The 22,322-nt window shown below is 37.7% G+C and overlaps 1 protein-coding gene across 1 annotated transcript in view; it reads left to right on the top strand.

Annotated features, from left to right (window-relative positions):
- LOC120627882 overlaps positions 1-22,322 on the top strand; it is a 115,409-nt gene that overhangs the window by 61,026 nt on the left and 32,061 nt on the right. Inside the window, exons 5-13 of the mRNA XM_039895998.1 lie at positions 1,816-1,983; positions 2,684-2,851; positions 3,309-3,434; positions 4,036-4,240; positions 5,616-5,778; positions 6,401-6,540; positions 8,720-8,834; positions 19,667-20,093; positions 21,360-21,477. Of these exons, the coding sequence (XP_039751932.1) occupies positions 1,816-1,983; positions 2,684-2,851; positions 3,309-3,434; positions 4,036-4,240; positions 5,616-5,778; positions 6,401-6,540; positions 8,720-8,834; positions 19,667-20,093; positions 21,360-21,477 (1,630 nt within the window). The remainder of the gene's footprint in view (positions 1-1,815; positions 1,984-2,683; positions 2,852-3,308; positions 3,435-4,035; positions 4,241-5,615; positions 5,779-6,400; positions 6,541-8,719; positions 8,835-19,666; positions 20,094-21,359; positions 21,478-22,322) is intronic.

Here is a 22,322-nt window from a genome sequence, read left to right on the forward strand (position 1 = left end):
CCTTCAACGTTGAAGAAAGTAATAATTTAATTACTTCCCAGAGGAGCGTGTTGGGATTCCAACTCGGCCGGCCGAAAGTGAAGTCGAGCTCCTAACCACTGGGCTATCACCGTTTCACTACGCTACGATCGCTTCGTAAAACTCATACAACTTTATATTTACATAGGTTCCGCGGAGAGCAATAAATAACAACTTTTAATAACCTCTCCCACTGAGGTTGTCATGCAAAAACTAAATTGTGTAATAAAGTCGCTGCAAAATTTATGGACCCTATTTACTTTTTAATGGCAAACTTTCCAAATATATAGGACTATTAGCAACCCGCCTCTACCACTTCATACTTTTGACAGCCAGTTGGCGCAGTGGGCAGCGACCCTGCTTTCTGCGTCCAAGGCCGTGGGTTCGATTCCTACAACTGGAGATGTTTGTGTGATGAACATGAATGTTTTTCAGTGTCTGGGTGTTTATCTGTATATGATACGTATTTATGTGCATTATATTCATAAAAATATTCATCAGTCGTCTTAGTACCCATGACACAAGCTACGATTTACGATTACTTTAGGGCTAGATGGCGATGTGTGTATTGTCGTGGTATATTTAATATTTATTTTGTTATTTATTTATTACGGTTGCTGTTTTCCGGATAATTGCGTCGGCTAGATGGAAGACAAGGTATTCGGCAAATAACTTTTTATCTCGTGCGTGCAATGCTTACAACAGTAAACAATGTGAGACGGACATTTTTACGTCAAAATTAGCACTTTTAGTAATACAATTATAGACAAAATTAATATAATAAGCTGATAAAGTTAGTTTAGTTCTATAATTTTCGCTTTGTACTCGATCCCTCAGCAATTGTGGTTAATGTTATCGTTTATGTATAACTAAGTTGTGGAAACCTCATTGGTTTATGTGATATTACAATACGGTATTACTCTTATATGTAATAGAACTGTTTGTTACACTCGAAAAGCTAATAAATAAATAAATATTTTCTCGTGAGTAGTATTTTCGAAACTTCAATCGTTTTAGGTTGCCTAGTTGTACCTACTCTATTACCTCAAATGATTATTCATGCACCTGCATATTTCCCTCCCCCCAGTGCTTTAGATAAGAATACAGCTGTACCAACCCTCCCCCGCCCAAGCTCCTGGTACGAAGCGACTAAGGGGATTTAAAGGAAAGGGGGAAAGGGCAGCAGCGTCCTCTTTACTACCATCAACGGCGATCACCAACCCGACTGCCCGGCGTGGTGATGCCTCATTCAATCATTACTCCATTCTGGGCAATATGCCCTTAAACAGTAAAAACGCGCCGCGCACATCTCACTTCACACCCGCGAAATGTTGGTAGCTCACAAACTTGTTCCATTTTGCCCATTTTATGGTAAACGTTTAATACATTAGAGGTCAAATAATTACCGCCAACTACTAAATGGCCTACTACCTAACCGCATGTTCGAGAAACACTACCAATTCTAAGTCGAGTAGTTTTCTTAAAAAATTGGGGGGGGGAGTTAAGTGAGATTTTCTTAGGTCAGATCGTCCGCTACTGTTTTGTTATCTACACTACATGAAACATCAGTTATATGTAGTGTCGTGTTTAGGATAAAAAGCCGCAAATGATTCGGCTTTATAATAAAACTGTACGACTGGCGACAGCGCTGATTTTCTGCCGACCTCCCATGACATCCCTGACCGGCCACGATATCTCAACTCCGATTGTACCCCGGAATATCTGCAGAATACTCCTCGATCGATTTTAAAAACAAAGTTTAATGCTCCGACTGACTAGCTTACCATTTAATTCCAGGTGGATCGAGAGATGGCGCTGTCGGAAACGACGCTCCAGAAGTTAAAGAAGAAGCAGGAAGAGTTAGAGCAGTCGGCGTCTAAGCCAGCGCTGACTGAGGAGCCCGAGGAGGCGCCTCCGCGGCACCGGAGTCTAGCGCAGTGTATCTACGCGGACAACAGAAAGAGGGTAAGTTGCTCTCGTTTTTTTTTTATATCTCGACAGGTTATATTCAATTAAGGTTTTTCCCTGGTCGTGGGGACCAGGGGAAATTTGGGAATTTTTAATTATTAATATCATTTCTTAGTGTAAGATGGTAGCGAGTTAGAGCCTTGGGAAGATGCGGCCCTTGCTACTTACCTCCCTACCGACAAGACGTGCCGCTAAGCGATTTAACGCTACGATATCGCGAAGAAACCGTTTAAGGGTATGGGTTTATAACTGCCAAACTCGCTAACAGGTTAGCCCGCTACCATCTTAGACGGCATCATAGCCAGGTGAGACAGCCGTCAAGGGTTAACTTGTAATGGATTGAAAAAAAAAACTCTTTAGTGTTAGGTTTGCAAAGCGGCTGGTAGATTTCAGGGAGGATGCTGCCGGGACACCAGTCAAACCTGTGTCTAATTAAGACACTAGGGCTATTCCCCGGTGAAATGGTTCTTATACAGGACGCTGGATATATACTTTAAATAGTTGGTAAGAAGGAATAAATGCAATACAACCTTGTGTGACCAAAGTCGACCACGTGCTGTTCGAGACCAAAGTCTTCGAACACTGTGTGTTGCTAGTCATGGCTCTAAAACGCGGTCGCTTACTATGGGGGCGGACGTCAATTGGTTGATGATGACGGTGATGAAGGTGATGATGGTGATGATGACGTCTGTCGCAGGCGGCAGCAGCACACGCGGTGCTAGCGCACCTGGGCCCGCCGGTGCTGTACCCGCTGTACAACCAGCCCGAGGACACGGCCGTGTACCACGAGAACATCCGCAAGCACCGCGCCTTCCGCCGGCGCCTCGCCGACCACCTCAAGACAGTGCGCCTCGAAACCGAAAAGGTAAACGAATATTTAATATCACCGACTCTTATCCGACTTTCTTTAGCATTAAGGACTCAATTCAGTTCAATTCTTGTATAAGGCTTGCGTGCCAATTGGGCACAAGGTCAAAGAAAATAAAGATAAGAAGAACTCAATCCAAATTAATGTTACTTTTAAGTATATATACATTTGGACCAGTTTATTTAACAATTCGAAAATACATAGCTTTTTGTTACCAGTCTTTCAAAGGTAGGTTAGATATTTGCTTAGTTTATTCTTAGATTTCACGCTGAATAATATAAGCTATTTTAGTAACGTTGTTTTTGTAAATTTGTTGGGCTAAGTCTTTTCTTCTAAACTACATTCAATTATAATAATAATTTTAGACTGTAAAATAATTATAAATTAATGCTAGCCGTGCTGCTTGGAAAAGTGACCGAGTGTTTTTATTTAACCACGGTTTTTAATTTATCAGCGGGAAGACGCGCTGACAGAAGAGTACAGCAGGCGGGCGGCCGAGTGGCTCCGACGCGTCGACAGGATCGAGCAAGGACAAAAGCGGAAGACGAAAGACGCGCGGAATCGGGAGTTCTTCGAGAAGGTGAGGTCCTCAGGTTACCATTATTGAGATTGTGGCTTTGCCATCGATCTCCAAAAAGGCTAAAAGTTTTTCAATCGATTCGAAACCTCTATAATATCCACGTTTCTTTGCTCGTTCAAATGCAGATGTCTTAGGACGAACCAAATTAGTGCATCTCTTGCGTGCCAACTAATAACGTTATAGCAGTTTTTTTTGACTCTATATCATAATATTATATTATAATAAATAATTGACTAGGTCAATTATTTATTATAATGTGAGGAAACGTTGCAGTTTCGATCTACTTTTTCAAAGGTCCATATTACAATGAGACTCGTTTGTAACAAGAGATGACACATTGCTTTTTTATATTTTTATAATTTATTATTAGTGTTTTTAATTTTCGGCAGCTACGGTAGGAGAGCCGTAGCTTAATTGGTGAAAGCGCTCACGCCGCGATTGCCCGAGAGTCGCAGGTTCAAATCCTGTCGGTTCTGAAAATTTTTATATGCATTTTAATTTATAAAATAAAGTTAAACCCTCCTTGTCTGTACTCAAGTTACACGAGGTAGGAAACTCGGTAGAACCGAGCGTGTGGGACACAGTGTGACGGTGCCCGCAGGTGTTCCCCGAGCTGCGCAAGGCGCGCGAGGAGCGCGAGCGGTTCAACCGGCTGGGCGCGCGCGTCAAGTCGGAGGCGGAGCTGGAGGAGATCGCGGACGGGCTCCACGAGCAGGAGCACGAGGACAAGAAGATGCGCTCGCTCACCGTCGTGCCGCCGCTGCTGCGGGACCCGCGCCTCACGCGCCACAACCTCGACACCAACAGTGAGTGCCGCAGGACGCCGACCAGCGAGAACGTGGCTCGCAGCAAAACTCCCAGCCACGCTCTCAGCTCCCAACTCTAATTCAAAATTACTTTATTCATGTAGGCCTATCACAGGCACTTGTGAAGCGTTCGTACATATATGTTTACATAATTGTAAGGGGACGGTGATAACTTCGTTCGCCAACTTAAACCTAAAGCTACGAGGATTCCAACGGTTCCATCTCACAGTAAATTTATATTCAGCTATGAAGCTAGAGCAATTCATACCCAAGCTTTTTTACCGTTTAAGGAATCCTTAATATATAACTAAAAAACAAATCCCAATCCTACTAATATTGTAAATGTGGAAGTGTTGATCCAAATCCAATCCAAATCCGAACGACCAAAAAAACCTCCTCTCAGAAGTACATTCAAACGATAGTAGATGGCCATCACATACAATGAATTTTGGAAACTTTTGATAGATGATGTTTTCCTGTAAAGTTTTGATTTATCCCAAGAATATTATTAATGTGAAAGTGTGGATGTTTGTTACTCAATCACGCAAAAACGGCTTAATGGATTTGGATGAAATTTGGCATGCATGTATCTTTTATCCCAATTCTTTGAGTAGTTCCCGAGGGAAATTTAAAAAATTTTGTATACTACTTTTTATCCCAGAAAACAAACTGTTTAGCAAGTAAAGTAGTTGGAAAACTTTTGACCATGAAATGAAGTTGATGTATTTAGAGTTTATTGTTCTTCGAATATTTCCGACCCCGATTCTAAAGCCCTTACAATTAAACGTACAATCACTTCGACGCATTTTTCAGCGAAAGGTGCTTTCAGTGGAAGTGTGACTCTAAACACTGAATAACTATTTCCGACCTTATTCCAGGTTCATATGGCTTTTTGAATTTGAGTCGGAAAAATTAGCAGAACCAGGAACCATAAAAGCAACAATTTTATTTCAAGGTCAAAAGTTTTCCTTAAAAATCTCTGTTTTAGAATTCAATTTTGATACGGTAGTAATATCCATCAAAAGTCGTCTATGTTATTTTAGTTTCCTGTTATCTAATAGTGTTAAAGTAATTCAAAGCCAGTAAAACAACCGAGTTTTTAGTTGAAATGACCACCATTTATCATCTTGCACCTCAAAAATAGAAATTCAATACATGTTTATATATTCCTTCATTCATAACCACTAACTGTTAAATTTTAGTTTTATTTTATTTATTTTTATTCCACTTCAAGTTAGCCCCTTTGTTTCTATGCGAAATCGTACCGGAACGCTAAATCGCTTAGACGGTAGAACGGTTACTAGCCACGGTCGAAGTCGACCAAAGGTTTATAAAAAGACAAAAAATGTGTTAAAACTATGTACATTTCTTTCAGAACGGTGTATGGATATGGAGACGGAATACAAAGAGTTAAAACTCCGCAACGTGTGGACGCGAGCTGAGAAGGAGATGTTCAGGGAAAAGTACCTCCAGCACCCCAAGAACTTCGGCCAGATCGCCTCCTTCCTACCCAGGAAAAGCGTGAGGGATTGCGTCAGGTACGGACCTAGTGACCCCTTTAATAGAATTTTTTTTGATAGAATTAAGGTTTAGGAAACAGAAGTCAAAAACTCTAAATTTGTAATACAACTAACACAAATCATCAGTTATTTGAATTTAGTAGTGCTATCCTTATCTTAAGAGTTAGAACAAAGTAGCACTACAGAATCCAATCTGCCATCTCAAGATTTTGGAAATATGTGCGTAAATCTCCTAAATACTGCAATTTGTACATCAACGCACGTGTATGGTAGTGAGATGATGGCGATAACTATATTAGAGTGAACTTAAAACAAAAGCGCGTCCTGGTCTAAGAAGAAGCCCACAACAAACGGAGCCGGTTTTTTTTTATCACCATCTCACATTGTCAAGAGCAACGTGGTTAGAGCAATATTTCACACCCAAGCTTTTTTAAACGATTACGTAGTCCTTTATACTATATTAGGACTTCTCTTCAAGCTTATGTTTAATGAAAACTGAACTTCTTAAGAGAAATCTCCAGAATGTAATCTTATTGTATGCTTAGTTTCCTTTAAACTGTGTGTGTTTTTATATGTGCGCCTGTGTCATACAAGCTTGATATAAACTGCGTTCTTTCGGTAATGTGGTGTTTGTTGGCAGGTTCTACTACCTGTCTAAGAAGGCGGAGAACTACAAGCAGCTGTTGAGGAAGCCGCGGCCGCGGAGGCACGCGAGGCCCAGGCCCGCGCCCGAGCCCGAGCTACCCGCCGGCGTCACCACCCGCCTGCAGCGGATACAGGGTGAGCATATTCCGCCGGTGTCAAGTCGTTGAGCTTTTTGTGACGCTCCTCCCGTATTTCCCTAGTACTTCCGCCATAATTTCTTGGTTGCCAGTGCAAATTACAAGCACATGAAAATTCTAAAAAAAATCAAATTTCAGTGGCGTGCACTTCATACATGCACAAAAGCACTGCCTACCCTAACATTTTTTGCTCATACATACATTGTACAAGTCATAAATGCGAATGATTTTTCCATTTGATGGCATCTTCCTTCTTTTTGCTTCTTTATTGGCATTTATTTCAAGTGGGCCTAATATAAGCACTTTTGAAACGTCAAGTCTCTCTGTCTGTAGTGACTCTACGGAAGTTCAGAAGGCAGATTCTACCGAGAAGAAGCCGGCAAGTAACTCAGCAGTTGCTCTTTTCCACCATCAACAATTTACATTTTAACATTTATTTTTCTATCTTGTGAGAGATGAAAGCGGAGCCGGATGCTTCCAAGGAACCTTGTCATTTAGAAGAGGCATGAGGCTTAACACCTACGACTTTGATTGATATACACACGGCACGTTGTAGGACATTTACCCTGCAAACTGTTGCGCTCTGTATTGACAATTTTCCATTTATCATCAGATGGGCCAATTGGCTTGGTCCATCAATTATCAATTATTAGTGTTTAAAGCTGAGTACACTGTCGTACGCCGTTACTTATAAGAGGTATAGATTACCACATCACTATTTTCTTGGTGACTCATAACAGTGAGTTAGAACAAGCGACCGGTTCACGCTGCAGTTTACCAATTCCGTTGCTCAATTAGTAGCTCACATAGTCTAAAATCAAAATTTGTTTTTACTTAAAAACTACTCGTATGTAACTACGCATAAGTATTATGTGAGATTGTCGAACGTATAAGTTATAAGTATAGTATAATTTATTTGAATAAGCGTGAATAATGTGCTTGCGTTCGGAAGCAGCACGTTTATATATGGTAAAAATATGTTACGTTTATATTTGCGTAGGTGATAAGGTTAAGTTTTAGTTATTGTATCTTTATTTACTCATTGTATATGTTTAAAAAGGTGTGTTAGCCTGAACAACAAAAAATATTAGTTTACGTTAGCAATAAGAACTTATAATATCTATTGTTTAACATTTGCTACATTTTATTGACAAAATAAATAAATTTTCAAACAAACAGTGTATAAACTTGTTGCTTTTGGAGTTATTCGCCATGTCAGACAAACCAATGTTGATTTCAACATGTCGTCGTAATGTTTTATCTAACTTGAATTGTCAGATGCTTCGAATGTGCCGTTTCCCAAAATTATCATATGCATTTTAAACTGCCATAATCCTAGCAGGTTAGTTCGCGATTGTATCATCTCCTACTACCAAATGTCGAGATTGCAGTCAAGAGCTAACTTCTATAGTGGTATAACAAAAAAGGCAGTTCTTTATCACGATTCACGCACTCTTCCGTCCAATATCGTAGCTAATCACCTAGTTTTCGTTAGGTTTTTATTTGCGTGTTTTTCGTTACGGGTTACCTCATTATCTTGCGACTCGTATGGCAACCGTCCGCTAGGCGAGCTCATTTAATTTTGTAGGTAACTTCGATTCTCCTATGGATCTCCACATTCCTATTTTACTCACGTTGAGATTCTTTGAGCAAAAATTCTTCACAGATATATTCACTATAGAATGTTCGTTAACTACATTTTAAGAATGTTGGTCATAAAAAGTACAAAAGTCCTACTTCAAAAGAAATCCCGAGGCATACATTGTAAACTTAGTTATATCATTGAGCTTGTATGACCTTGAACTTTGTTTCGTCTTGTTGTTAGCCCACATCTGCACTTTTTATTCAGACCTGGGTTCAAAGTTAGTCATTACGGGCCCACTACAGGGCACGGGTTTCCTATTAGAATGAGGGGAACTTAGGGGATTGAACTCAGTGGCGTGCACAGGGTATTTGACTAGGGTATGCACAAAGAAGGAAGATGCCATCAAATGAAAAAATCATTCGCATTTATGAGTTGTACAAATATGTTCGGTGGGTAGGCAGTGCTTTTTTGCATGTATGAAGTGCACGTCACTGATTGAACTGGGCCCCCAAAAGGGAAGCCAGAACTATACCCTCTAGGCTATAACCGCTTCGAAGTGAGTATAGTCTCCTCATTGTATCATTGTTCCCAGGCTCGGCGCGAGTGGCGGATAAGGACGCGAGTATGGATGAGCTGTCACAACCGGCTGATACCACGCCCGTCGACCTCATCCCCGTACCTCCGGCGGCCCCGGCGCATCCTGCGAGGTTAGTGGTGGACGCGTTTTCGATTCACACCCATTATTTATTTATTTATTTATAATGGACAACCAACAGTAGATACTTTATGACTTGCTCATTTAATTTTTGTTATCAGTCTCATAGTAAATGTACAACTATTTACAGGCTATCAGAGCATGCATTAAAGTGTAAAAAGTCATTCCTATAAATTATTTACAGTTCACATTATGTTAATATAAATAACAATAATATGTATTTCTTCCAGCTGTAGGGCTTTTTGTTGCCGCCATTACGCCCTTAGTTAACTGTAGCAAATAACTAATATAAAACTAAACACAGAAACATGGAATCAAACTTACATGAACATTTTATCAAAATACCATAAAAAAATAATGAAATATTATGAAAACTAAGCTTACTTTGCTATACTCCACGAAAAGCAGGAGAATCTGTATGGTGTCATTTATAATTTCTTCAATGCTTATACTCCACACCACACGTTTCGCTCCGAAACCGGAGCATCCTCACGAGATGTTGACTTTACAATGAATGATTGTTACGTAACATCCGTAAAGTAACGCCTGCTTCTATCCAATAAAAATAATGAATTTAACAACTTGTATTTAGGGACGCAGCAGGGTGTGAAATTAAAAGAAGTTAAGACTAAAATAAATTAATTAGTCTAAGAGATACATTATAAATTATTATAACATTGAAACACGAGACACGTGGCCCGAGCCCCCTAGCCTAGGTCTTAAACTGAAGTCCCATAGGAGGTGTGGTAAAAATATATCGCATCACGATTCCAAAGCTAATCGGAATTCACTGCGCCGTCGCGGTAACTTAAACATGATGCGATACGGTCGCTTCTTAGTTTGACTATTGCTATGCCGTGGGTATGCTTATTAAACAAACAAACATGTGAACTAAGATGAACAAAAAACATTCTGGATTATACAGAATTAAAGCTTTTTTTTTTTTTTTTTGACAAAAAATTAAATCAGCGCCATCTCTTAGGATACTCCTGAACCACCACGAACCACGAATGAACTAATTGGTATTTGTATTATACGGCGTTACTTTTTGAGAACCGTCAAACCGTCTTCCTACAGGATAGTAATTGCAATTCTTTTCAATCCTAACGACCATAAATATAATAAGTCCATGTTCTAACAAAAACTCGACGTACAAGTATAATCCACAAGTATGGGGCCACTCATTCACAAGTTTTTCACAATTATTGCACAAACACGCTGAATAATAATAACGTTCTTGCTATATTCTGCGATAGAATGATGAATTTTAAACAACATGGTTATTAAAAGAATTAAATATATAACAAGCTCGAAAGGAATGGAGACAGATGTGCTCCAAATTATTTATTTATTATTATTATTTGAGAGATCGGTATGGCACATATCGTTTCCCATAGCATAGGTGACATGCATGCAAAATTAAAAAAGCTGTCCGCCCGCGGCTCGTAACCAATTTTCAACTTTCCCTCTGGAACCTCTTTAGGAATCGGGATAAAAGGTAGCGTATGTTCTTTTCCATGTCAAAGGCTACATGCATGCCCAATTTCGTCCGAATTCGATCAGCCGTTTTTGCGTGATTTAGTAACAAACATACACACTTTCACATTAATAATATTCGTGGGATAAATCAAAACTTTACAGGACAGCGTCATCTATCAAAAGTTTCCAGAATTCATTTTATGTGAGCGCCATCTACTATCGTTTGAATGTACTTCTGAGAGGAGGTTTAATTCTTGGTCCTTCGGATTTGAACCGTGGAATTTTGCCCTCTTACGTTTCAACGTTTGACCTAAAACTAGTTAAAGTTCCGATGTAAGTTTCAGAATAGTACTACAGATGAACGCTTGATGGCGACAAACAATCTTGACTCTCAGAAACCGTTGGTATGTGAACCAAACAATTGTTGTTTAAAAACGAATGGATTTCGTCTTATTAAATGTTTAAGCAATAATAATTGTTTTGCTGTACGTTGTATTACATCAATTTCATAACATAAAACTAGTAATTCACGAGTATCGCAGACGTTCTCATATCTATCATAATATTTTCTTTATTCCAACCGCGCAATTCCAGCTCAACAAAAACTTAGCTGGTTGTATTATTTTTTTGTTGACAAAACAAAACTATTATTTGCCGTAATTCAGGAATTAATGGCATAAACCAAATTTTTTAAGCAAGTTGCCTTCAGCATGTTTGGAGTTATTGGAATCGTAATCTAATGAATATAAGGTCATATTTATCATATTGTATACTAAGTTTAGAAGCGGTGATAGCGCATTGGGTGGAGCTCGACTTCACTTTCGGGGGGCCGGTTCGGAGTTCGAATTCCAGCACGCACTTCTAACGCACGCACGTTTTAAGTAATTAAAATATCACTTGCTTCAAAGGCGAAGAAAAACATTGTGAGGAAACCTGCATGCCTGAGAGTTCTACGTAATGTTCTCAAAGGTGTGTGGAGTCAACCAGCGCACTGGGCCAGCGTGATGGAATACGGACTTAACCCCTTCTCATTGTAGCAGGAGACGTGATGATGATACCTACTACTACTTGTACTAGGTTCAATTGTAACAACTGTAGAATTAGCCCTTCCGTTTCTAAGGTACCTGATCAGTTTTGTTAATCCGCTGGATTTTTTTTTAATATTTTTAATAAAACAAAACAGCGAGGCCCTTTTATATGAAAAAAAAAACAAATATGACAATAGCGTAGTTCAAAAACAAAATAAAATGAAACCCTCAGTACCAACAGTAGCGCAGTCAATCTAAAACGGAGTGCAATAATAAAATCCGCACGAGAACAAGTGGTATTACAGTTCAATAGAGAGCGGGACTGCGAGAGGGCTTTTTAATTACGCCGTGTCAACACGCCGAGCGGTCGGCATGAATTATTCACTACGGGATGAGCCGGGGTTTCTGGAGTTCCGTAGGTCACAGAGAGAAACGAGATTGTAATTTCAACGTCTCAAAGAGCTATTTATATAAAAACATGTAATCCACAATGTACACTAAGCGCTATTTACAGATCGTGTCATCCAGACTGTAGTATATAAGCGAGTTATGTATCTTACGAAATATGCTTTTCTTTATAAACTGCCACCAAGTAACGTTTGCTTCCTCTTGTGGTTTAAGTAGAGCAGAGAACTTGTGAGAGAGAGAGCAGTGGGTCCCCCAAACCGCATACTTGACTTTATCCGCGTTTGTTTTTGTTATTGTAGCTCCCCTTAGGTACGGTCTATTTAGGATATGTGTGGCATTATAGATAGTATTAGTTTTATAAGATATAATAAGTTTCTTATTTTTAAAATCGGTTATATTTTTGTATTACTCATGCGGGGAAAGTAGTATCTTGACGCTCGCTTTTGCGGTTTACTTGTCGCACGCAAATTATTCTTGGCACACGCAAATTTAGATAAAATTGCTAAAATAAAAAAAAAATAATACCAAAGAAAAACACAATCGACATATTAAAACTGAATTGAGGTGCGTCTGACAGTTTAATTTAATAAATAAAATTGTAATTAAATTAAAATTAGTTTAAAAACGAATATGGAGTCTGAAATAATACCGGAAACTCCAGAAAATTCTAGCGACGAATCCACACCACCTGAAATCCTGAAAAAAGCCGATGAAGTAATAAATAATTTAGTTACTCAAGTATCGAGACCCAAATATGAAGCGGCTTACAATAAATTTATGGAATGGCGAAGAAATAAAAAGGTCAAGAGTTTTTCTGAACCTATTCTTCTGAAACCTTGCCGAAACCAAATTACCGTCAACTTTGTGGGCTACTTACTCAATGTTGCGGAGTATGATTGACATATATTTTTTTCTTCTTTTCAAACTTGTTATTTGCTTGTAAAGACTGTCACAATATATGTGACAATATACTATTTAAAAAGTAACATTTTCAATTAAGTGTATCTTACACTGTTACTTGTACTCAATCATAGTTTGAGTAAACAGTACATTTTTTGACTCCTGAAAGGAGGAGGTTATAATCTAACACAAATTAGCCGTATAATTGTTCGTTAAAAGAATCCGGTATTACATTATTTTATTTGTTGGGCATCACAAAATGACTAAAACAAACGTGCAAATTTAGTTTTACCTGAAACAACCAGCCGTACATATTCACAAAAATAAAACATGCAGAACCCCGCATAGTTATAAGTTATCACGCTCTGATGCTGCCCCTTATCTCGCAAATAGAAACGTTGTGTTCATAAGTGGATAGAAAATGAAAACTACCAGACGTTGTGGTCTGCGATGATATTATTACTTGTGTAAAGTAATACAAGTAATAATGTTATCGCAAGTAAATAAACAAAATTCTAAAAGCTGTCATCGTTCTTTTAAAACTTATCTTGACCTTTTTCTTATACTGGAGGTGGAGAGTTTAGTATCAACATCTCTATTTATTAATTAATTTAGTACCAAAAATTATACAAAGAACAGGACGTGCACAAGGACAACTTATCTCTAAAGAGATTTCTTCCAGTAGCACTCACATCTGTATTTTTTTCATTCCTAATCAATTTGAACCAACTTACGCTAATGATAATCATGATGCTGAAATATTCATTCATACAGTAAGTAAAAGACAAAATAGAAACAGTCAAATAATATTCCTTTGCAAATAAGTATGCGAATCTAATCTCCATAAAGCGTTGAAAAGGCAACCGAAAAAGGGGTTTTTTGTAACTTCTTCCCGACCACTGTTTGCCCTCCACTCTGCGTTATGAGAATCAGATCGCGATTTTTCTTTGCATTAATCGTTTAAAATTCATATTTCTCCTCAATCCACTTAACGTTTCTCAGATACGAGTCAGTAAATGAATTGGTTCATCGGACTCTTACAATGTGGGTAGTTCATAATTTAATGTTAAATTTAACTGCTACCGCTTCCCTAGATGTTTTGATTTTTTTAAACCACGCCATGTTATCCTTTGATTGCGATTATGCAGTCGAAGGATAACATGGACTGAGGACCGTGATCACTCCTAGGGCGAGTAATCTTGCGATGTCTCTCCATCGGGTCCGGTCCTTGGCCATTTGTATTGCCTTGTAGAAGGTACGGGCACCGGTTACTCTAAATTGAGTCGACCATCGGGTTGGAGAACTATCGGGTTAGCCTCCTTAATTTCTAACCACTATCAACTTTTCAGTAGTCTCGTTCCCGCGTGTGATATGTCGAAAAGAAATAATAATGCACCGAAGGCAGATGTTAGAAAGACGTGTTTGACACATTTGGGCGCTTGGCAGTCTATGGTGTGCGTAGCATTTGCCTCCAGCACCACATTCCGACCGCATCAACTCGCTGTCTTTAAAAAAATAAATTAAATTTTTAATTTCGCGAAATCGTACGTTTATTTTGTACACTTTATTGTACACTAAAACTTAATAAAAAGGCTAGCAAGAAAAAAATTACAAATATTAGGCAGGTACACGGCCTCATCCCTCATAAGCAATCTCTACCAGGCAACCTATCACAGGACAAGAGAAAAGTTACAGAGATAGAGTATACAAAAAAAATAAGTCAGGAAAAGGAATACGAAAAGTAAACACAAATAACAATACATTTAATCAATAAGATACATAACCAATATCTATAAATACATATATAATAAAAAATAAGTTGTTTTATGTAAAATAAAAACGTGTGTGTACTTATGTACACGCGTTAGAACGCACTTCTTTGGCGTAACAAGATAAAAATCTTTTCAAAAATGTTAACTTTCGCCTTTTTCTACGTTTGTAGAAAAAACTACAGTAACAATAGAAAAATGGTATTGTTTGAATTATTGAAAGTCAACTGTCAAACCTTTTGTAGAAAAACTAAAATGTTGACTAACTAACTAACTAACTTCATGGGGTCGGTTTTTTTGTGACGGTGTGCGCGCGCATCGTTAAAATTTACTCTCACCATTTTCTCCTAAGGCGCCAAATGAAGTATGACTTCAATAAAATACGTAAAATAATGAATATATTTCAACATAAGTACAATATGATAAGCGGAGAACGTAAGCGAAAAGACTTCAGAAGAAGAAGTCAGTATAGATAAATACGTTCTTACTAAAACTTATGTTCCCTTTCTTTCTTTTTCAATGATGTTATTTTATAAAACGACTAAGGACAGAAAATCAAAGAAATCAATAGAAATGCATATACGGTACTCTCGAATAACATATTCATCAAATAAAGTCTGTTTGATGAATACATATTACTTCGTTTACCTTAATAAAGACATTTATCAAGGTAAATATAAATATGTATTAATTTTACCTCAGAACCGTATATTTACATCAATGAATCAAATAAAACATCCAATTTCACTCCGCACCCCCACGGGAGGAGGGGACGAGTTAGAGGGAGGCGGAGGCTGGTTTGTCAATAAAGAAATATAGAATAATAATGGCGCGATATTCGTGCGTGTGTTGACAATCACTCCCGTTATTATTTGCAGAGGATCCCGCGGGATCGGTACCCCGGCGCTACCCGCTGAGTTGTATCGACTGTCGATGACAGAAATATCGGACTAAGATTAACTTTTAGTTTGTCTGTGACGTAAAAGTTATTCTATCAATTATTTATTAATTATATATACTAGTGTTTGCCCAGTGGTCGAAATTAGTCCATAATTGATTTAAATTTTAACCTTGAACATTCATCATATTACCCATTACCGGCCCACTGCAGGGCACGGGTCTCCCCCCACAGTGAGAAGGGGTTATTAAGGTTCTTTTGCCAAAGACTTATACTTCTTTATCACACATTTCGCCAAGGCTACGCTTTTAACTTGCCTATTTTTTTTCAACGAATTAAAATCCTATAATGATTAAAAAAGAGTATTTATTCGTGTGTATGTCGAATACATGGTAGTGTTTGAAATGTTTTTTTTATTGATTTAATGTATTTTCAAGCATAATTAAAAGGAAAGGCATTCTGCACTTCTCTATAAATAGAAACTATAAGGGTGGGTAATTCCAGACTCCTCGGTTCGCGCAATTTTAGTAAAATGAGGTACGAAGTATTTGCTTCACTATTATAAAGATAGATATAACGAGCGTTATATTAAAATACCACTTCTTAAGTTTACTACTTTTTGACGCGGGAACCGTTAGTATTTACGGGATGAAGATGACACTTTCCAAGTTGCAAGCTGTCTCTGACCAAAAATTAACTGAGATTGATGCCGTCGAACCGAACATATTCATAAAACATTACTTGTTTTTATAAACTACTTCTGTAGATACTACGAGCATAACTATTTCTACTTACTTATAAGTCGAAATAGTTATAGTATCTAATAATTTATTACTATGTTATCCCAATGTTTCAATTTATATTACTGTTATAGATGATAAAATTAAATAAAAAAAGAAAACCAGTCACACTTTTGCATTTTTAATAATAGTATGGAATAGCTGTGTTTTACGCCATTGGTTACCTGGAAGAGATAGCTATGTAGCGATAAGGCCGCCAGCGCCATATTGTATACTTTTCGTTAAATTTTTATTTTTCTGTATGTTTATATGTTTATGTGGTGTACAATAAAAGTTTATTCATTCAATCATTCATGATTCTACGTCAAACGGATTTTTTCAGTATCAGCATCGATGTAAATTGTATCGACAAGGGTCCACCCCTAGAATCTCGTCGGTTACGGCTTGTTTAGATTTTTACGCAAACAGCAGCCGCCCATCTTTCTAATTGCCTTAATTAAAAGCGGCCGCCAATCGAGAAAACGAAACGAAACACGGGGGACGATGAAAAAGTACAACAACTTTTTTACTGGATTGTTTATTTTTTTTATTATTTTTTAATATCACATTGATATCGATTCATCGCCGGGGGTTACCAATCTTGCGATTAATTAGTATTATTGTATTCATTTAGATTTTATGAAAGTCTAATTAATTAAACACCTGCGTAGTGTTTTATTATAATAAGAAATGATTATAATTTGCTTTTGATATTTATGGTCGTCGTAAGTCGCTTCTGGAGTTAAGTTTTCGTAACTGTAGTAAGGACATAATACTTAAGAGGGCCACTTAATATGATCAGGGATGGCTATCCCTATGATTAGGAGTTCAGTTTCCGACACCTATCGCTAACTTTTCAGAGTTATGTGCGTTTTAAGCTATTAAATATCACTTAAGCGAGAAGTCTAAAAATCCATACTAAGACTATTTTAACGCCCGTTTTCTATTTTCAATCTATCTGTAATCTGTTGATAAGATGCTTAGCAAAGTTTGATGCTTTTGACCATAACAATGTTGCTAAGTAATAAATCTATAGATTACGGATAGATTGAATATTGAAACTGGAGCTCTAGTGGGTTGGTAATTTTAATAGATTTTAACATATCTATGATTTTTTTTATATTACGTTCAAAAATTAAACGTTTATTTGTACTGTAAAAAAAAAACAAAATATAAAATTCATTTATTTCAAGGAGGCCCAGTTTGCAAAGACTTTTGAAACGTCAAGTCAGTCTGTTTGTAGTGACTCTACCACCTGTTCGGAATGCAGATTCCACCGAGAACAGCCGGCAAGAAACTCAGCAGATTGCTCTTATTCAACATCATTTTACAATGAAAATATATATTTATATACATATATATAATAAAATTTCTATCTTGTGAGAAATGTGAGTTGATTCAAGTAAAATTTTAACTTTACCGTCAAACAAAACACTGAAACGTGGTACAGCAGGGAAACCGTTGATTGAGTCAAAAGCGAGGCTTGGGTTGTTGCTGTTAGCTCAACCCGGCCGGGCCTTCTTCGTTAATCAACCGCCCGCCGGTTTAATTGCCAGATTTTAATTATCATCAAATAGTTGCTGGATGCTGAGATTTGATTGGCCGAAAATAAATATTGTTATAATCTACGGTCTGCTAAAAGATAGTTCATCATATTTCATTTTATATCTAAACAAATTACAAAGAGCTATCGCTAAGCTTTCGACAACCCGTCCACCCATTTATCAACCCATTTCCGACCGGGCACGGGTCTCTTCTCAGAATGACAAGAGTTTATGCCGTTATCCACCACGCTAGCCGAGTGAAGTGTAGTGTAACTGTACGCCCTTGAGAACAGCATAGACAATTCTTAGGCAAGCCGGTTTCCTGCACCGATAAAGAAAGTTATATTTAATTGTTTAAATTGAATTGTTTAGCTTTAAACGCAAATACACGTGGAATGTCGAATGTTACATCTAATCGCTTGTCGGTAGTCTTATGAAAGGTGAAAAGGTTTTTTTTTCGATTTTTTTAATATACTGTTTCTTCTTAGAACTTACCCATCTATTATGGTTGCCACTATCTTTAGTTCAAAATTCAAAATTCAAAATTCATTTATTTCAAGTAGGCCTAATACAAGCACTTTTGAAACGTCAAGTCTGTCCGTGTGTAGTGACTCTACCACCGGTTCGGAAGGCAGATTCTACCGAGAAGAAGCCGGCAAGAAACTCAGCAGTTGCTCTTTTCCAACATCAAAAATTTACATTTTATATTTTAACATTCATTTTTCTATCTTGTGAGAGATGAAAGCGGAGCCGGATGCTTCCAAGCAACCTTGTCATTAACGTTCCCAACCAATACCGTGGTTTAGCCTTCTCAGGGTTTATGTGATCCCGAGATAGATGCAATGCAAATATACTGTGCTGGGGGAACGTTTATAATATTAATAAACATTAAAAGCAACCAAATTTCTAATTGTGGGAGGTGACCCGTGCCCTGTAGTGGGCCGGTATTGGGTAGATGTGATGAAACATTAAAAGAAAACTTTAAATAACTTCTTCCATCCGGAGTTTTGTTATGCCAATCCTATATCGCACTACATAATATAATATATCCACTTGTAGTAGTTACACTCGAATTACATTAATTAGCTGCATAAGATATGCCTTTAAAATATTGTTAAAACATAATTATAAATTAACAAACAATCCGCGCGTTGTTAAAATATGAAAATTAACATTTCATACATTTGAACTGATTAATGCGATATCTGCGAGGGTAAACAGCGGCGACGCGAGCGGCGCGGGGAGGGGTTAACGGGTAAACATAATTAGCGCAATTCGCCACTCTTTATATTAACTGGATTACCCCGCGGGTGCCCGCTTACCCCTTACTCCCGGCCCCAGAATTAATAAACAGCTGCGGAACAGTCAAAATGTAATGAACCCTTAACTTGCATTAACATTGAATTAATAGAATTATAACTAAAATTGGAAAAATATCGATGCTTTAGTTTCGGATTACTGAACTAATGACGTAACTTTTAATAGTTACGATCGTTTTTTCTTATCATCATGACCAGCCTAATTAGAATTTGACAACGCTGTTTTGATGCGGGCTAACCAACTCCCGATTCCTCAATCTTGCCCCACAGTGGCTCAGCAACAAAAACCCCTACTCCACAGTGGGGTAACATTATCAATCAATATTTTTTTATTTTTCTTGAATAGTATATGTAACATGTTTACATAGGTGTTAATTAATTTTTATAAGTGTTACATATCCTGCCAAAATTGGCGTGCAAAAATTTCTCGTTAATCATTTTAACAATTTTCAACATAAAATAAATACTCAAAAAATAAAATGAATTATTTCTTTAAGACAATCACACTTCTAATAAACTTAAAATCTACCGATTGTTACTCTTAATTTAACGGAAACTTGCTTCATATTATTTGGTGACTTCGATTTAACCAAAACGATACGGATTTATTTTCTACTTTCGAAACGTACTTGTACGTACCTATTGATTCACATGTTTGTACTAAAGTGCGAATAACTTATGCTGATGCCCTTGTCCACAGGTCAGAATTGAGCCGAACGCCTCCCCTACCACCTTCTCCACCTCCTGGGTCGTCAGCACCTCCAGCTGCAACGACCGACGGCAGTCCGAGCGCATTAAGCGGTTCAAGCGGACTCACTGGGCTAAGCGGCCCAAGCAGTTCACCGGGCCTGAGTGGTTCCAACTGTTCAGGCTCAGATGGACTCAGCAATACGAGTGGACTTATCCCAATGTGTACTTCTAGTGCGAGTTTAAGTGTGCCCAATGCGTTGGCGAGTACTAGTAGTGCTGTGAGTAGTTTGAATGTGAGTGTTGTGACTAGTGTGCCTGGCCCGATTGGCAGCCCGGTCGTGTCGGCGCCGACGCCACCGGCGTGCGAAGGGCCGGCCACGCCGCTGGCGGACTTACCGCCGGTCACGGTCGCGGCTTCTACGCCGACGGTTATTACTGTGAGTATTTTTATAAATGCACATAATTTCATAATATTCAGTTGTTAAGTCTGTTTTTGCCCAACATAGAGCAAGTGCATTTGTATCATATGAAAAACATATACAACGTGTTACCGAAACACGAAATAGATTTGAAGGATGCATAAGGAATCACCGTGTAAAAATACGAAATCAAAAGAAGCATATTTATTTTTAAACATTCGAAGTGTTTTCTTTTGACAACCCTATTGAAGATAAAAGACCGACACGTGCATAATACCTACGCTAAGCGACGCGTACCTAATAAAGGGACAGGAGTCACTTAATTTTAATTTCGCGTGTGAGGTTAGGGCTGTATCTGATTTATTTCAGTAAAAACTATGTCAGTGATTTATTTAAAAACTATTAGGTTTTTGGTTTCACAGATAAGTCTCAGAGACAGTACATAATGTGCCTCTTAAGGCTGTGAAGTATTTCGGGTGTCATTATATAACGTTCGTTCGTTCGTTGTATAACGATAATTTAATGTATCTACCACTATCGGATATTTTCTCACAATCTACTCTAATGGTAACGAGAAAATGCTAGATGGCATGTCGATTTAGTTACTTAATTTTGTCTAAGAAAAACTGGCACCTTATATTACTGTTCAAGGCAGTAACATATTAAAATTTTACTAATGGTCAAGTGCTGTGCATAATACTATACATTTATTAATTTTACTTTTAATAACATCCGTGGTGTTTACCAGATAGATTATTAAGAAATTACGTGAAATGGTAATTTAAAAAAATCTGACTGGTAGAATCTACACAGCGATTGCTCGAATTTAAGGCTCCTTTTTGGATACGAGTGAAAGTAAAAAAGTAATATACTCGTAGATATATACTCGTAATTTCATAAATATTGTAACTTTAATTCTTCAATGTTGTAACTATCTTATGAAGAGACGGAAAAACACAAGCAAACACACACACACACACACACCACAAAATACATACACTCTTACACACACACTCGAAATCAAGTTTAACATGTTGCATGTATCCCTTTTTTGTATCTTATTTTATTTTAATTAATATTTTTGAATGTATTTAGATTTTTTGATAAATATCAAGTGAACAGTGGTAAATTTTAAGTTTTGGAGGTGGGCGTGATCACTGTTACGCAGTTTCATACTTTTACAGTGATCATCGTTTCATTCATTAGTGGTTAAGATATGTTATTGTTCACAAAATAAATTAAAATAAATTAAATAAATAAAATAAATTTGCTCATGTATAACAGACGACGTCAGCACCAAGTGGCGGTGCGGTGATGTCGTGTATGGCGGGCAGTAAGCCGCCCACGCCGCAGCCAGCGCAACCGCCCACGCCCACACATCCACCGCCCACGCCTGAGCCCGGTGAGTACCATACATTAGTTTTTAGACGACTTCTTTAGAAAAGGAGAAAGTTATAATTCGGTAGAATTTTCTATGTATTTTCGGGCATAACTCCGTCATTTATAGACGGATTTGCAAAATACATCTTTGTTCGCAAGGGGTAACTTCCGAATTGGTGCCATATAATGGAGATAGAAAACGGAACTGTTCAAAAAATGACAGCAAATCTACCGTGATTGCTGCTCTCGCATGAATATGCATTGTTTACGTAACCGCACAACTTAATATTAAGCCTGTACATTTATTTATTTCTTTATTTACTTGCATTTATGCCTTAACATAGTCATGAGGCCCTGTCAGGGCGTAGCAATAATAAAACGTTTGACCTTTGTAATTATTACATATTCATAATTATTATATTTTCAAAAGAGAATGTCAATGTTTACATATTTTAAATCGAATAAAATATTCAACGTTCATGAAACAATTTAATTCTTAACTCGTATACGTATAATAAAATATCTCATATAAAAGTCCTAAATGAAATGAAAATTAAACATTCTAAATTGTAATGTTTAATTTTCATTACATTTAGTACTTTTACATGAGATATTTTTATATTATCTAAGAGTTAAGGATTAAATATTTTAGACCATATAACTTTGCCCTGCGGTTTAACCACGCTGGCCCAGTGCGGATTGGTGGACACCTTTGAGAACGTTATGGGGAACTCTCAGGTGTGCAGGTGTCCTCATGATGTTCTCCCTTACCGTTGAAGCAAGTTAAATTTGAATTGCTTAAAACGCTCATAACTTAGACAAGTTAGAGAAGCGTGCTGGGATTCGAACTTGCTCCCCAAAAGTGAA

Source organism: Pararge aegeria, chromosome 12 (assembly GCF_905163445.1).
Source record: "Pararge aegeria chromosome 12, ilParAegt1.1, whole genome shotgun sequence".
NCBI classification, from domain to species: Eukaryota; Metazoa; Arthropoda; class Insecta; order Lepidoptera; family Nymphalidae; genus Pararge; species Pararge aegeria.